Raw genomic sequence first — 17,543 nt, 5'->3', positions numbered from 1 at the left:
GCTGTACAATCCTCTCTAAGTTATTTACAGAATCAGCTCTTTGCCCCCAAGTAATCTGGGTCCTCATGTTACTGGCTTAGGAAGGATGAAAGAAGTTATAGACAAAGAGTATTGTAGTTGGGTAGTAACAGATCTTAGCTAATAGTTAATTATTTCCTAAATTTAATTAAAATGTGATCTATCACCATATACCCTCCTTTTCCAGATTTACATCAAGGTTAACATACTTCTTATTAGTACAAGAAAATCATTTTATATTCAACTCAACAGTATGGTAGTGATGTAACAGATAAAACGAACATGCAAAGGAGTGAAAGTGCTCATTGCTGCATATCATTGCTATCTTATAAACATACAATTATAAAATGACAAATGTAAATATCCTCTCTCCAGTGTTAATATTCTAGAATATTTCTTCAGTAACCTTGCCCAGGCCATTTATGTACTGCATAAAAGATTAGGCAATTAAATGGAAGGAAAAACTCAGTGCACTGACCACAGAAATCCATTCAATGGGATATATTTGATTCCTTCCTTCCTTCTCCAGGAAAAACTACTCAGGGAGCCAATGATGTTGAAATGCAATCCCATAAACATTATTAAAAACCATGGCAATACAATATGTAGCACATAGAAGAGAAGGAAACATTTCCCACAACAGCTTCTAATAGTACCCTATTGCTTTTATTTCCTCTAGAAAATATAATTATATTAAATAAAATATATAAAAAGCATATATAGTTTTGACAGCATAAAATGTAGAACTTTAACAAACAAAAGATATATTTCAAGAATCAAACATATGCATCGCAGGATCACAATATCCATACTTATTTGGGCAGAACCTCTTTTGGGAACAATGGGATTTAGTGGAGAGAGAAAAAACAAATATGTTGGCTAAATTCCATTGCAATTTGAATATTGGAATGGTATAGCAATAAATCTACCGTAAGTGTTTCTTACAGTCATTAAATAACAGAAATTTGGAGTATATATAATCATACCCCAACACAACATATACAGTGGCTTTAGGATCCCTAATGTGGATGGGCACTAATAAGTCCAAAATACCTGCTTTGGTACCTACCAGGTTCCAGGTCCCATTATTTTAGATTTTCTTTTTTAAAACAATGGAAACTGGCATGCTGCAAAACAAAGTTTCAACAACTAGCATCATCTTTATCTTCAATAATGCTTCAATGCCCCAAATGGGATCCATCAGCTATTCTTAGCCAATAAAAATGATGGGTAGTTGATCCCATTGCATTGTTTAGCACTATGCTCATCTGCCAGGTTAAAGTTAAGTGGCAGATATTATTCTGTGTGAGTTTTATAAACTAGAGGGATATCAGGTAGAACTCTTGTGAGTTAGCATTTTGTTAAATGTACTGTATTCTCCTGCTATTTTCTGAATAAACAAAGCCCACAATAGCCATTTAAGAGCATTCATGTTCCCAAACTCCAAATGTACCTAATAGCAGAAAACAGCTGAGGACCCCTCATGCTGAGTTTTATTGCAAATGCCTAAATTCATTTAATCCCCTACACTATTCCAACACAGCTGCAAAAAAGGAAAGGTATAAATGGATCCTTCCATAAATTTAAAATATCTAAGGGCCATATAAATGGCTGTTATCCCAACTACTAGATCCATTTTCCCAAGTACAGTACTAGATCCATTTTTACATCACTTTAAATTTCTATTTCCAAGGATAAATCCTAATCAATATGAGAAAATGTACGAAGGTTGATTTATGCAAGAGGATTTACTGTAGGGATATAATGCCCTCTGCTGCTACAAATACTGCTACAGCACAAGGAAAAATGGAGATGTAAGTTCCTTTAAAGAAAAAAAAATGGTTGACAAGCAGACATTTAAACTATAGGATTAAAATATTACATTGGTATATAAAAAAATAAATAAACTCAAAATATTTAGAACTTTGATAGAAGAGAAACTGTGCCCTACGTTTGCTCATTGCCCATGATTTCAATCCATTTCTGCAATGCCAATCTAAATCACCTTGCTATTGTAGATTTATAATAAACAAGCTTTTTGTTAGTTTCCCTGAAAATTCATATTAAACTTATTTACATAACGATCCAGTATTATTAGTCCATATAAGGAACACTATGGCATAAAATACCAGGCTGAAAGTCAACTGTTTAAGTACCTCAAAACAAACTGTCCTTATGTCTTATGGAAAACTTGTCTGGCTTCCTATTTTGAACCAGATTACGGAACGGGGCATCTGTTCTCACCCAGCATAGCTCTTCTAACTTCTTGGTGTAACATGTTAAGAAGCCATGGAGGAAAAGTTTCCCTGAAGCTCTTTGCAACAATCATTCATCTTTTCGTATATTGTGCAGTTTTTCTATTCATTCATTCATTCATTCATTCATTCATTCATTCATTCATTCGATTTTTATGCCGCCCTTCTCCTTAGACTCAGGGCAGCTTACAACATGTAAGCAATAGCACTTTTTAACAGAGCCAGCATATTGCCCCCCACAATCCGGGTCCTCATTTTACCCACCTCGGAAGGATGGAAGGCTGAGTCAACCTTGAGCCGGTGATGAGATTTGAACCACTGACCTGCAGATCTACAGTCCGCTTCAGTGACCTGCAGTACGGCACTCTACCTGCTGCACCACCCCGGCTCTTTATATAGGATAGTGACAGCACTGCAAATGATCAAAAATCCACTCATCTAGAATGGATTCCACTATCACCAGTGACACAAAAGAAACATAGCAGGCATATAGGGGGATCTTTTGCACTCATTAATGTGAAAATAATTCCATCACAAAAAACACCGTAAAAATACCATCCATCAGACTGAAGGAACCTACGTTTTTCTTCATTTCAACAATTTGGCCACTACTACTTATTTATTTTCCCTTTCCACAAAGAAAATGATTGTCCATGCCAGAAAGCCTGATTACTATAGCAGATAAGTAAAAAAACAACCACCAAAGCATTTTATAAATTGTTAAAGATTTGTTTGAAAAAGGCTTGCTTGAAGCACAAACAAAAGTCTTCCAGCATTTCTCAGAAACATCTGATGAGCTTTTTAATATTATGTGTGTCGCCTAAAGTTAGAGTGAATTAATGGCACTTTTCTTAAAGAACGTATCTGGCTTATCCCCTCCTCTGTTTGAAATGCAGAAAAAGCCAAATAATGTGTGAGATACAGTAAAAAGCACATAAATGAGCAACTGTCAAACACAGAGCTATTAAAATAATAAATCTTGCATATCCAACTGTGACACATAATACTATATACCAAACCTTTTAAATGCTTGAAATAAAAGACAAAATGTAATGAAATCTCAAACTGTTTAATGAATACAACTGATGAAAACCTTACATACGGCACACCAAACTGAACTTGACTGCAAAGATAAAAAACATCATTCAAATATCTGCAGACTAGTCATAATAGCTAAGCAATTCTGTTCCAAGAATTGGCAGCTTCTGTGCTTACAAAAATGCTCCTTCATCCAAAGAGCTTGTACATTCTTTTCAATGAACTAAACAGATCTTTCTGTAAGCAGAGATTATTTCCTTCTGAAAGTAACAGGGCTCTTCCTGAATGTAAAAGCACAAGTGGAATTCTGGGATAGGATTAACGATTCTAAGCTGCCTTGCAATGCATATATTTTTAAACAGACTGATTAAAATAAAGGGGTGGAGTAGCTAGGAAAAGCACCTACTTTTGATGTGCGTTGAAGTTGATCTCCTACATATGTTTTACGGAACTGATCCAAAAACCAGAGTATTGCAAGTTCTACTTTCTCATTGCTACAACGTGGTAACTGGCCATCCATCAAGGAAATCAGTTGAAAAACTCTGAAATGAAAAACAGAAACGTTATGTTTAACTTTGATACGCAAATAAAAAACAAAACAAAACTTCTGGCATTTCGCTGAACATTAAATCTGACATCTTCGTGCACTCTAGCAAAAGTAATCCATCCATCTAATTTATATAGTGTAGTTCCTCTTAAGGAAAAAGGCTTGGTGATTGATTGTCTGAATTTACCACAGCATTTATACAATATTATTTAGTTTTTGCCCGATCTGGAGAAAAGCCAACTCCAGGTACAATCCTGAATTGGGTTCTAGAAATTTATAGGTTAAAAAACATTAGAGAGCTAAATACTAGAGCAGCTCTTCATGAATCTACGCCAGCTCTTGCACTCAACAAGTGAAGCTGTAAACATTCCTTTATGAATTACAGGTAATTCTTCTTTAGCAAGTATGCTTACAGTGACAGTTTGCAGTTATAAAGGTAATGATTTGCATATGCTTTTATAACGGCTTTTGAAGTTTGCTACTTGTCCTTTTTCGTTTTTATGCCAGAGAGATTTTTTTTTTCGTTTGTAATTTTCTTATTGAGATGGGGAGGTTATTTTTCTCGATTGAGGTAGATGTTAATGGTACGTAAGGTCTGATTATTATTTTCATCTCGAGCAAGAATGTGTTGTAGAAGTCATCCGTAGAGTTGCAGTTTGCGAATAAAGTTTGCCAGTTTAATGTTGAGAGATGGGTATCAATGGGTTCATAGTTCGCTTTTTTGAAGTTAAATTTCTGTGTCACATTATTTGGATGGATCTCGGTGTGGCTTAGGTTGAGACTGAAGTTTATCATGCTGTGGTCACTGTTGGAGAAAGGTTCTATTATTTGTAAGCCATATATTGTACTTTTGCTGTTGCAGAAGATGAGTTCTAGACAGTTATCTACTCTAGTATTGTTAGTTACTAGTTGATCAAGTCCCAGATTGGTTACGGTGTTATATATAGTAGAGTGGATAGGTTCCCTGCTACATTCACTTAATGTCCAGTTGATGTGTGGTAGGTTGAAGTCTCCGAGGAAGATGATGGGTAGCCTAAGTGAGTAGTTAGTAGTTCTGATAATTTGTTTGCATGTGCAATGTCATAGTCCAGAGCTCTGTAGCATAGTAAGAAGCAAATTATGGTACAGTATTTTGGGAAAGATCACAGATAATAGTTTCAGGGAGTAAAAGATCCTGTGCAACTTTGATGTTTTTTAGGTTTAGATTTTTTGTAGAATATAGCTACCCCGCCTTCTCTGAGGGATTCACGGTCATAACGAAAGACAAGATAGTTCCTTGTTGTAATAATGGAGTCTGAGTAGGATGCATTGAGCCATGTTTCACAAACAAAGATAATATCAAAGACTGAGGAGTCAAGAAGGAGGAGGAATTCTGATATCTTATTGGCTATACTTCTGGCATTTATACTTCTTCTGGCTATTTATACTTCTTTTTTATTTATACTTCTTCTGGCTATTTATTTATACTATTTATTTATTTATACTATACTTCTGGTGTGCTCAATAATGAACCCAGCTTCTCTTCTAGGTAATCTTAACCCATGTCAATTTTGAAAATCCATTCTCAGCAGGGTCTGTATTGGGGCTCATTAGCAAAAAAATTTATTTCACAAAAATTTAAAAGCTGTTTAGACATACTGTAAAAATACGATTTTATTCAAATATATTTTATTCTTGTGACATAAAGTTCTATTCTGTTAATACGTACCGACAGGATAGTTCACCATCCATTGTATCATGTTCATCTGTACTGGTATAAGTTAATCTTCCTCCTACAACAGTTCCAACAAGATAGACAAGCCATGCCAAACGTCCTGGATTGCAGGGAAAATGAAAAAGAAAATAAATTTTCAGTTAAATATTTGCTGCGGATTCCCATAAAATATTTATTCTGAATTCTAATGCTTACTAGGAAATTATGTTAATAAGAAGAAAAGCAGATAATTTTCCAAGGCTATTCTGTAATACTTATGAGAAACAAGGATGGGCTAGTTTTGACATTTATTGATCAAAATATTAGTATTGTATTCTCAGTTTATGTTACACTGAACTATTAAAACAAACATTGCTAACAATTTCTATTCACCAAGTTTCTGATCTTTCTGATCTTTCTCATATTCTTTAGATGAGATTTTAATTCCATGGTTGTGATTTTATTTGTTAAAAACTGCTGCTAAGTATTATGTACATCATCATCATCATTATTGTTGTTGTTGTTGTTGTGATGAAGCTCCAAGATTTCTAAGCCTAGGATTTCAAGTCTGATTGTGTATGGTATTCTGTTGCGAGTAGGGGAGTGGAGGACTCTTCTTGTAAAGTATCTCTGGATGCTTTCTAATGTATTTATGTCTGAAATGTGGTGTGGGTCCAGACAGATGAGCTGTATTCAAAGATTGGTCGGGCAAAAGTTTTGTATGCTCTGGTTAGTAGAGTAATATTATAAGTGAAGAAGCTATGTAGGATTAGGTTAACAACTCTTGAAGATATGGCACCTCCCTATTTTGACAACTTCTTGTCATGCAGGGATCCTGAGAAGCCATAGGATTTCAGTTTTAGAAATAGTTTATCATGAACTACTGAGTCGAAGGCTTTACAGAAGTCTATGTAAATTGCGTCTATTGATTTGCCCTGATTGAGATGTGTTGTCCATGTATTTTTGCAGTGAAGGAGTTGCAGGTTAAAAGATATTTTTTTCCTAAAACCAAAATGTCAGATTATTAGTTTCTAGGTGAAGGGTAATTGATTGGTTTATGATTGATTCCATGACTTTGCATGTGACGCAGCATAGAGAAATTGGTCTGTAATTTTCAACTAGACTGGGATCTCCTTTTTTGAAGATCGGGATGACTGTGGCTAGTGACCAGTTTTGGTAGTGAACTGGTACTGAATGATTTTTCAAAGATTATACTTAGTTTATTTATTTATTATTTATTGGATTTGTATGCCGCCCCTCTCCGCAACAGTTTCCTGTTGTGATGATGGAGTCAGGGACAGATGAATTTAGTCATGTTTCCAAGACAAAGATAATGTCAAAGGTGTCAGTGTTTAGTAGGAGGAATTCAGACAGCTTGTTAATTATGCTCCTTGCATTGAACAGTTTGCATTTGTGATTAGTATTGGATTGGATTGTGAAATAAGGGGTACGTTTGCTGGTGACCCTTACTTGGTTGATGGTGTGTGCTCGTAGGAACACAATAACGGCAAAGGGGCGATGAGGGAGAGAATGGGAGGCTCAGGACTCCGTCAGTCGCAGCGCTGGCTGTCAACTTTTCTTTTTAGCGCTGGGGAGGCAAGCCGGCCCTTCTGCTCCTCCCCAGCGCTAAAAAGAAAAGCTGACAGCCAGCGCTGAGACTGACGGAGTCCTGAGCCTCCCATTCTCTCCCTCATCGCCCCTTCGCCGTTATTGAGTTCCTACGAGCACACACCATCAACCAAGTAAGGGTCACCAGCAAATGTACCCCTTATTTCACAATCCAATCCAATACTAATGGGAAGGAAGGAAGGAAGGAAAGAGGGAAGGGACAGGAACAGAGGAAGGGTGCAAAGAAAGCAAGGAAAGGTGTGAAAGGGGAGAGTAAGAGAGGAAGGAGTGAAAGAAGGGAGTGAGGGAGGAAAGAAGGGAGGAAGGAAAGCAAGAAATGGAGGGAGGGAGGGAAGGAAAGAAAGAAAGAAAGAAAAAGAAAGAAAGAGGGAAGGGACAGGAACAGAGGAAGGAAGGAAGGAAACTTATGAAAGGGGAGAGTAAGAGAGGAAGGACTGAAGGAAGGGAGGGAGGGAAGAAGGTAGGAAGGAGAAAGAAAAGAAGAAATAGAGGAAGGGAAGGTAAAAGAGAGAAAGAAAAAGAGCAAGAAAGAGAAAGTTTCAGTTTTAGTTTAATCAGATTTGTATGCCGCCCCTCTCCGCAGACTCGGGGCGGCTCACAGCAACAGCAATACAAGACAAATCCAATATTAAATTAATTTTAAGAACACCACAAGTTAAAAACCAGTCATACACACTAGCATACCATACATAAATTTTATAAGCCTAGGGGGAAGGAACATGTCAATTCCCCCATGCCTGACGACAGAGGTGGGTTTTAAGGAGCTTACGAAAGGCTAGGAGGGTGGGGGCAACTCTGATATCTGGGGGGAGTTGATTCCAAAGGGTCAGGGCCGCCACAGAGAAGGCTCTTCCCCTGGGTCCCGCCAAACGACATTGTTTAGTTGACGGGACCCGGAGAAGGCCAACTCTGTGGGACCTAACTGGTCGCTGGGATTCGTGCGGCAGAAGGCGGTCCCGGAGATATTCTGGTCCGGTGCCATGAAGGGCTTTATAGGTCATAACCAACACTTTGAATTGTGACCGGAAACTGATCGGCAACCAATGCAGACTGCAGAGTGTTGGTGTGACATGGGCAAATTTAGGAAAGCCCATGATAGCTCTCGCAGCTGCATTCTGCACGATCTGAAGTTTCCGAACACTTTTCAAAGGTAGCCCCATGTAGAGAGCGTTACAGTAGTCGAGCCTCGAGGTGATGAGGGCATGAGTGACTGTGAGCAGTGACTCCCGGTCCAAATAGGGCCGCAACTGGTGCACCAGGCGAACCTGGGCAAACGCCCCCCTCGCCACAGCTGAAAGATGTTTCTCTAATGTGAGCTGTGGATCGAGGAGGACGCCCAAGTTGCGGACCCTCTCTGAGGGGGTTAGTGACTCCCCCCCCAGGGTGATGGATGGACAGATGGAATTGTCCTTGGGAGGCAAAACCCACAGCCACTCCGTCTTATCCGGGTTGAGTTTGAGTCTGTTGACACCCATCCAGACCCCAACAGCCTCCAAGCACCGGCACATCACTTCCACTGCTTCGCCGACTGGACAAGGGGTGGAGATGTAAAGCTGGGTATCATCTGCATACTGATGATACCTCACCCCATGCCCTTGGATGATCTCACCCAGCGGTTTCATGTAGATATTAAATAGTAGGGGGGAGAGGACCGACCCCTGAGGCACCCCACAAGGGAGTAACCTAGAGGTCGACCTCTGACCCCCCACTAACACCGACTGCGACCGGCCAGAGAGGTAGGAAGAGAACCACTGAAGGACAGTGCCTCCCACTCCCAGCCCCTCCAGCCGGTGCAGAAGGATACCATGGTCGATGGTATCGAAAGCCGCTGAGAGGTCAAGAAGCACCAGGACAGAGGATAAACCCCTGTCCCGGGCCCGCCAGAGATCATCCATCAGCGCGACCAAAGCAGTTTCCGTGCTGTAGCCGGGCCTGAATCCTGACTGCTGAGGACCTAGATAATCGGCTTCTTCCAAGGACCGCTGGAGCTGGAGCGCCACCACCTTCTCAACAACCTTCCCCATAAAGGGAAGGTTGGAGACTGGTCGATAGTTGTTGAGAATGGCTGGGTCCAGGGAAGGCTTCTTGAGGAGGGGGCGCACAAGTGCCTCCTTGTAGGGATCCGGGAAGGACCCTCTCCCCAAAGAAGCGTTGACAATCTCCTGGACCCAGCTCCGTGTCACCTCCCTGCTGGCCGAAACCAGCCAGGAGGGACACGGATCCAGTAAACAGGTGGCGGAACTCACAGCTCCAATGGCCTTGTCCACTTCATCAGGTGTCACCAGATCAAACTCTTCCCAGACAGGTGGACAAGTACGTGCCCCAGTCACCTCAACTGACTCGTTGTCAGTCGACTCTGTATTCCAATTGGAGTCGAGGTCCGCTCGGATCCGAGCGATTTTATCAGCGAAAAACGTGTTAAAATCCTCGGCACTACTCTGCAAGGGCTCCCCAACTCCCCCCTGATTAAGAAGGGAGTGGGTCACCCTAAACAGAGCGGCCGGGCGGGATTCCGCTGATGCAATCAAGGCGGAATGATACACGCATCTTGCCGCCTTGAGCGCCACTTTGTAAGTCTTAACATGTGCTCTTCCTCCATCGCTTCTCTAGACGTCTCTTCTGGCGTTTCAACTCCCGGAGCTCCTCGTTGAACCATGGAGCTCTACGGGGTCTAGTGCCGCGGAGAGGTCGCAACGGCGCAATTCGGTCAAGAGCCTCCGCTGCAGCCTTGTTCCAGGCCTCAGCCAGAGACTCCGCCGAACTGTGTACGAGTGTATCTGGAATAACCCCAAGCGCCTTCTGAAAGCCCTCTGGATCCATCAGGCGTCTGGGGCGTCTGGGGCGGAACAGCTTAATCGGTTCCGCCTCCCTGCGGGGAAGGATTGGAGCCAGGAAGTCAAGCCGCAGTAGAAAATGGTCTGACCATGACACAGGCAACACTTCTAAGCCCCTGAGTCTCAGACCATTACTCAGTTGCTCAGAGAGGAATACCATGTCGGGTGCATGCCCCCCCTCATGAGTCGGACCCTGTACTACTTGGGTCAGGTCCATGGCTGTCATGGTGGCCATGAACTCCTGTGCCAGTCCAGAGGTTTCACCGAGCGACGGCAGGTTAAAGTCCCCCAAGACAATAAGTCTGGGGAACCCCACCGCCAACCCGGCTACCTCCTCGAGTAGCACAGGCAGGGCTTGTGACACGCAGCTGGGAGGCAGGTACGTGAGAAACAAGCCCACCTGGACCCCTAAGTCCAACTTCACCAGGAGGGACTCGCAGCCCGCAATCTCTGGAGCAACGAGTCTACGCAAGCTAAGGCTCTCCCTGGCTATAATAGCCACTCCTCCCCCCCTTCCCTGGGGTCGAGGCTGATGCCATATCTGAAACCCGGCTGGGCAAATTTCAGAGAGAGGGACTCCTCCCTCTGGGCCCAGCCAGGTTTCAGTAACACATGCCAAGTCGGCCTCCTCATCCAGGATCAGATCCCGGATGAGGAGAGCTTTATTTACCACCGACCTGGCATTGAGTAGCAGCAGCTTGAGCCCAGGGCCAGAATTACACTCATCACCAGCACCCAGGATTGGGTTCACAGAGCCGGAACAAGGGATCGTTATTACGCAACGATCTCTTGTTCCCCTGGAACGGCTAGCTCTGTGGCCCCCGCCATATCTGCCTCTCCCCAGCAGGACCGGAATATTCCGACCCTCTACCACCTCAGACATCGGTGCCCCCTCCCCTCCTGCCTCTCCTGTGTCAGGTAGGCTAATCAAATCATTCATACCATTTCCATTTAATTCATCCATACCAAAGTTCCACCCAGCCCATCCATAACAATCATTCATTTCATACATATCATCATACCCACCCCAATAATTCATTAGTTTTAAAACCCCTTCTAAGAAATTAGCTAAAATATTAATTATTAAAAATTCAATATAGATTCAATTAAAAAACAATATAAAAATCAATTACACTAAAATAGGATACTAATTAACACTACGTTATTCTCAAGATCTTAATAGAATAACATATAATTATTAAAAAATCGTTAAAGTTATAAAGTGCTAAAGTTGTAGAGTGCAAAAAATATAGGAAATAATTAAGATGATATTCCATCAGGTCAGCAACACAGCACCAGTTCTAAAGAGTGAGTTCTGGAGAGAAAAGTTCAATGACCAAGGAGAAGTCCAAGTATATTGTTTTCTAGGATCTTGGGATCTTTGGTGCCAGCCACTGCCACTGGCTGGCACTCTCAGTTCTTTCTCTGGATCCACAATCACTTTTTCTCCTCTGCTCCCAGTCTCCAGTCCCTCTACAGTCTTACATGGTTTTAGTACAGACTCCATGTGGGCTCAGTAACATGAGTTTCAATCTCTGGCTCCGACTCGGTCTCCTCCTTCCTTGTAAGTCCACCTATTCCACCTAGTCCACCTAATATACTGTGAGGAAGATGAGAATTGAATTCCCAAACACAATTGGCACAACTTTGAGTGAAGCTTGATGTGTGAAATATTGAATTTAGTACCTTCCCTTGACTGGGATTCCAGGATATTTCTTTTAAAATAGCCTGGAACCCCTGATTCAGAACATACCAGTTAAGACAGTGAACCTACATGTCACAGGTGATACACTATACCATTTTTTGTGACATGCTAGACCTCCAAGAAAGAAAGAGAATGAAAGAGAAATAAAAAGAGAGAGGGGGAATGAAAGAAATGGAAGGAGGGAAGGAAGGAGAGAAAGAAAGAGGAAGAAAGAAAGCAAGAGAAAGAAAAAAAGAATGAAAGAGCAAGAGAGAAAGAGAAAGAAAGAAAAAGAAACGAAAGAAATTGTGATTTTGACTATGCCGGGCTCCTTCCCTCCCCCGCTCCCCACAAACCACCTACCCCTCTACCGCAAGAGGGAAGCGCCCAAGGCGCCGGGTTCTTCCCTTTCTCCCTCGCCCGCATCCTTGCCGCGGTGACTCACCAGGAGAAGGCTGGAGATCCACGCGGCTCCTCGTGGGGCCTTGCGGAAGGCGGCGGCGGAAGCCCCCATGGCCGGCGCTGGGTGCGAGGAAGGATGCTTTCTGCGCGGGCGGAGGCCGAGAGCTGAGAAGGGCGCGCCTTGCCCACCCTCGCCGAAAGAGCTGCCCATCTAGCAGTCCCGCTGCCCCATTGCCCGGCAGGGGATGATGGGCAAGGGACGCCTCGGGGAAGGGCAGGGCAGGAAGGGAAGGAGGGGGCTGGCGGGGGTTTAGGAAAGGGGAGCCCGCCGAGCACAAGGGAACGCTGGCCGCGCGGGGCTCCAAGGCCAGCCTTGCAGCTCCTCGGCGGGAGGAGCCAAAAGCCACCGGGAGAGGACTGGGCTCAGCAGGAGAAGCGCTGCCCCCCCCCCATTATTCAATTTCCCCGGGCCCGTGACACCACTCCCACTAGTACCGGTCTATCGGCGGCCCTGGGTAGAGAGCAGTACTGCAGGCCACTAAAGCTGATTGCTAGATCTGCACGTCAGCGGTTCAAATCTCATCACCGGCTCACAGTTGACTCAGCCTTCCATCCTTCCAAGGTGGGTAAAATGAGGACTCAGATTTGTGGGGGCAATATGCTGGCTCTGTTAAAAAGTGCTATTGCTAACATGTTGTAAGCCGCCCTGAGTTTAAGGAGGAGGGCGGCATTTTAAAAAAATTGAATAGATAAAATAGAAAGTAGAGAAGAATCAGTGACAGTTAACTGTTCAGCACTGCTGAGGAGATAACCCTGTTTTCCATTTCTCAGCCTATTGTAACCTGGCAAATATAGGTTAAAACACAACTTTACTATCTGCAGTAAGATACTTATTCTTTGAGGAAAACAAGTCTTATTCTTGGTACAGTACTATAATTTGGAGGCCTTCTGTATCATTTGGAGTATGTCTCCAATATTCTCCTGCTAATATACTGTGAGGAAGATGAGAATTGAATTCCCAAACACAATTGGCACAACTTTGAGTGAAGCTTGATGTGTGAAATATTGAATTTAGTACCTTCCCTTGACTGGGATTCCAGGATATTTCTTTTAAAATAGCCTGGAACCCCTGATTCAGAACATACCAGTTAAGACAGTGAACCTACATGTCACAGGTGATACACTATACCATTTTTTGTGACATGCTAGACCTCCAAGACTCTTTTGAAGCTGCACAACAGGGCTTTGCTCTTGCACAGCTTCTGAGGCATCTGAAAATAACACAAGCATTCTCATGCAATTTTCTGAGACTCCAGAGGCCTCACCAGGGCCCTCTTGGACAACCTCCGTAGAGTCCATAGAAGCCCCGGGACTTTCTAGGAATCAAGACAGCAATGCTCTTGTGCAGCCTCCGAGACATCCCAAAAATGTGAGAATCCTGTTATGCAACTTGCAACGCTTCTGGAGAATCCAGAGGAAAGGAGACAAGAGGAGACCAGGTAAGAGAGACTGTAGAAGAGATTAAGAATGCCTCTTTTATCTTGTGTCTGTCTGTATGTGAGTATGACTCTGTATGTGAGTGCCACACCAGCAGTCAAGAAAAGCATTTTCTGAATTTTTGACAATTGAATACAAAAGGGTCACCATAATTGAGTTAAAAGACAGACTGTTATAATCAATGTTCCCTCTAATTTTTTTTCGGTGTGGGCGGAAAAGTATAGTGTCTCAGCGACATAGAAGTATGCATGTATGTATGTATGTATGTATGTATGTATGTATGTATGAATGAATGAATGAATAAATAAATCCCTTTTTTATTAAAATAAATTAATAATTTAAAAAAAAACCAAAATCTATTACTATTAAAACTAAAACAATCAGCAAAACTATTAATAAAAACAGGTGAGGGCTGGGGGCTTTTCTCTGTTATTATTCAAGTGCTTTTACCATATGTTTTAAATCAAGAGTCCCTTCTCTCTCTGTTTCTCTCTTTCCTGTCATTCTCTGCCTCAATCATTTTCTCATTTCTCTTTTTTTCTTCCCTTTTTTCTATCATTTCTCTCTCTCTTCCTTCCACTCTTCTCTCTCTCTTTCTTCCTCTCTCTCACTCTCTTCCTTCCTCTCTCATCTCTCTTTTTCTTTCTTTCTTTCTTTCTCTCTCTTTCTCTCTCTTGTTTTCTTCCTCTCACTCTCTTCCTTCCTCTCTCATCTCTTTCTTTCTTTCTCTTTCTCTCTTGCTTTCTTCCTCTCTCACACTCTCTTCCTTCCTCTCTCATCTCTTTCTTTCTCTCTCTTTCTCTATCTCTCCCCCTCTTGCTCTCTCTCTTTCTCACTTTCCCTCTCTTGTTTTCTTTCTCTCACTCTTTCTCTCTCTCGTTCTCTCTCTCTTGCTATCACTTTCTCTCCCCCCTCTTTCTCTCTCTCTCTCTCTTTCTCTCTATCTTGCTCTGTCGCTCTCACTCTCGTTCTCCGGAGGCTGGCCAGCCCGCCCGCCCGGAACATTCAAAATAAGAAAACCCTTCGCTCTTACTTTAAATGTTCCGGGCGGGCTGGCAGGGAGATGGGGAGAGCGCGCGCCGGCCCGCGCATCCGACATTGTAAATCGCCTTCGCCGGGCCCCACTGTGAGAACGCCTGCCCCGCCTCTCTTGCAGCGGAGGAGAAAGAGAGGTGGATCGGGTGGGGGTCAGCGGCGAGTAGCCGGGGGCCCGAGGGGGCTAGAGGCGCGGAGGGGCGGAGGCTTCGTGCGCGCCCCTGGAAAAGGGCGCGCGGGGGGGGCGTTTTGGGGTGCGCTGGCGCCGGCGTGCACAGCCTACAGGGAACGGTGGTTATAATCTGCTGGCTCCTAAACTCTTGAATTACTTGCCTAAGTTAAAGAAGTCCGTATTCCCATAATGATTTTGAGACATTGGATGATTTCAACAACTGACTAGTTTTAGTTTTAAATTTTCTACAATTATTACTGCTTTATTAACCCCACCGAGCTACTGACAAAAGCCTAGAAATATTTTAAACAAAGCAAAATAAAGTATTCAGAATTCAGCATTTTTAACATCTATGTATCTAATATGACAAACAATAATATAAAATTTGGCATTTTCTTTATTGACAAGTCAAATGATATGATATTAGGTACTTAGAAATTCTGTATTTCACCAGTAACAATTCCAAAATATCACCATATATGAATGCATGAATACTGTAAGACTGAAATTGAGAAAGCCATAACATAGATTGATAACCACCTCAAAATGTAACATTAAACTCAAAACTACTTCTGTCAGCACAAAGAGTATTTCACTAATAATCTTGAGTTGGTCCCTGTACACAGAAAATAAAATTCATTTTCCTTCACATTTGTGCTTACTTCCATGCTCAAAACATTCAGTATTGCTCTTTTCCAGCTGCTAACGGAGAATATTTTTTCTTTACCAAAATAATTATTGCAGTAATAATCTGTAATTATGTTTTATAACAGCAATAATCCCAAAGAAATCAGTCATTACCATAGATCACAAGTAATCGTTAACTACTGTTAATGACCCATTTCTTGGGGATTATTGTTTTAGCAAACCATGACTGCATCACAATCGATACAAAGAGCAAGACAATATAATAAAATGAGGTCTTAATATTATATTAACTTATTTTGGAACATTAAAAGCCATTAAACATCTAAATTAAAGTGTGCATAACTAGGGGAGGTAACATTTATTGTTCTGGGCTAGCAGAAATGTTTAGTCCACAGAAAAGAAACTGAATATTACATAAACACTAGCAGAAATATAAACCAATGTCAAAATTATTTCTAATAGTAATTCAAAATCAGACTTTTTTTCTGAAACAAAGAAAAAGCATGGCGCTTTGGTCACAATTTCTGGGCTTAAGATATTCAAAATCTTTAATTTATTTAAAGAACTAAATGAACATCATCCTGGAAAGATGTGTCTTCATTTTAATTATCATCATAATCCCTTCTATATTGCTTTATGAACGTTAAAATCACTCTGCGTGCATTATCTCAAAATTCCTTACAACTCTGTAAATTAGGTTATTTTTATTACCCTCATAATGTACACCAAGGAGGGATGGGGAGGCTAAGGCAATAGTTTTCAAATGAGTCCCTAATAAAGGTACCAATGCATCTTTACATAACAGCACTATTTCTGAGTAACAAAAAAAAAGCAGTCACTAGAGAAAATATCTTTGTTTCCTTAATAAAGAATATAAGGGTATTTGTCTTGTATTTCTGTTGGTTTAAGACTCTCTCTTATCATCTGGCCTGCCCTAGACAGCCTGGGATGAAGCAGTCTTTGCCCATTATATGCCGATGCCACTTTTGTTGTCATCGTTAAAATGCCACTTCTCCCCTTAATATCATTATAAAATGGAAAATTCTTAAATCTAAAACATTTTTCACACGAAAATTAATTTTATACCATGTTAAGCCTATGTTCACTATATGCCCTCTAGAAGGGAAATGCTGTATGGGCATGAAAGCAATGACAGTTGATCAGGGCTGTCAAACTTGTGGCTGGATGTGGCATGAGCTGCCCGTGCCTACGCCCGGTTTAGCAGAGGGGGAGAAGCGCAGTACGTCTGGAATGCTCTACCTGACTCCCTTGTTACATCATCTAACCCTCACAGCTTAAACCTTAAACTGTCTACCATGGGCCTCACCCCATTCCTAAGAAGTCCGTAAAGAGGGGCGTGAATAAGCACACCAGCATGCCTACCATTCCTGCCCTACTGTTTCCATTTACAGTGATACCTTGTCTTACAAACTTAATTGTTCCGGGACGAGGTTCTTAAGGTGAAAAGTATGTAAGAGGAAACAATGTTTCCCATAGGAATCATTGGAAAAGCGATTAATGCGTGCAAGCCCAAAATTCACCCCTTTTGCCAGCCGAAGCGCCCATTTTTGCACTGCTGGGATTTCCCTGAGGCTCCCCTCCATGGGAAACCCCACCTCCGGACTTCTGTGTTTTTGCGATGCTGCAGGGGAATCCCAGCAGGGGAATCCCAGCATCGCAAAAACGAGCACTTCACTGGCAACAGAAGTCCAGAGGTAGGGTTTCCCAGCGAAGGGCGCATCAGTGAAATCGCAGCATTGCAAAAACACTGAAGTCCTCGAAACCCCACCTCCGGACCTCTGTGTTTTTGAGATGCTGCGATTTCATTGAGGCTCCCCTCACCTTACAAACCCACCGCCGCCACTGGGATACCCCGCCTTCGGACTTCCGTTGCCAGCGAAGCACCCGTTTTTGCACTGCTGGGATTTCCCTGCAGCATTACAAAAACATGGAAGTCCAGAGGTGGGGTTTCCCATGGAGGGAGCCTCAGGGGAATCCCAGCAGCATAAAAACGGGCGCTTCGCTGGCAACGGAAGTCCGAAGGTGGGGTATCCCAGCGGCGGCGGTGGGTTTGTAAGGTGAAAATAGTTT

The 17,543-nt window shown here is 42.4% G+C and overlaps 1 protein-coding gene across 1 annotated transcript in view; it reads right to left on the bottom strand.

Annotated features, from left to right (window-relative positions):
• The window catches only part of RANBP17 (RAN binding protein 17), a 264,626-nt gene that overhangs the window by 216,661 nt on the left and 30,422 nt on the right, over window positions 1–17,543 (bottom strand). The window contains exons 13-14 of the mRNA XM_070732698.1: window positions 5,567–5,672; window positions 3,718–3,853 (exon numbers count right to left, since the gene is read on the bottom strand). Of these exons, the coding sequence (XP_070588799.1) occupies window positions 3,718–3,853; window positions 5,567–5,672 (242 nt within the window). The remainder of the gene's footprint in view (window positions 1–3,717; window positions 3,854–5,566; window positions 5,673–17,543) is intronic.

Source organism: Erythrolamprus reginae, chromosome 1, assembly GCF_031021105.1.
Source record: "Erythrolamprus reginae isolate rEryReg1 chromosome 1, rEryReg1.hap1, whole genome shotgun sequence".
Lineage (NCBI taxonomy): Eukaryota > Metazoa > Chordata > Lepidosauria > Squamata > Dipsadidae > Erythrolamprus > Erythrolamprus reginae.
Note: the sequence above shows the minus strand (reverse complement) of the source record. Positions and strands in the feature narration are given on the sequence as shown.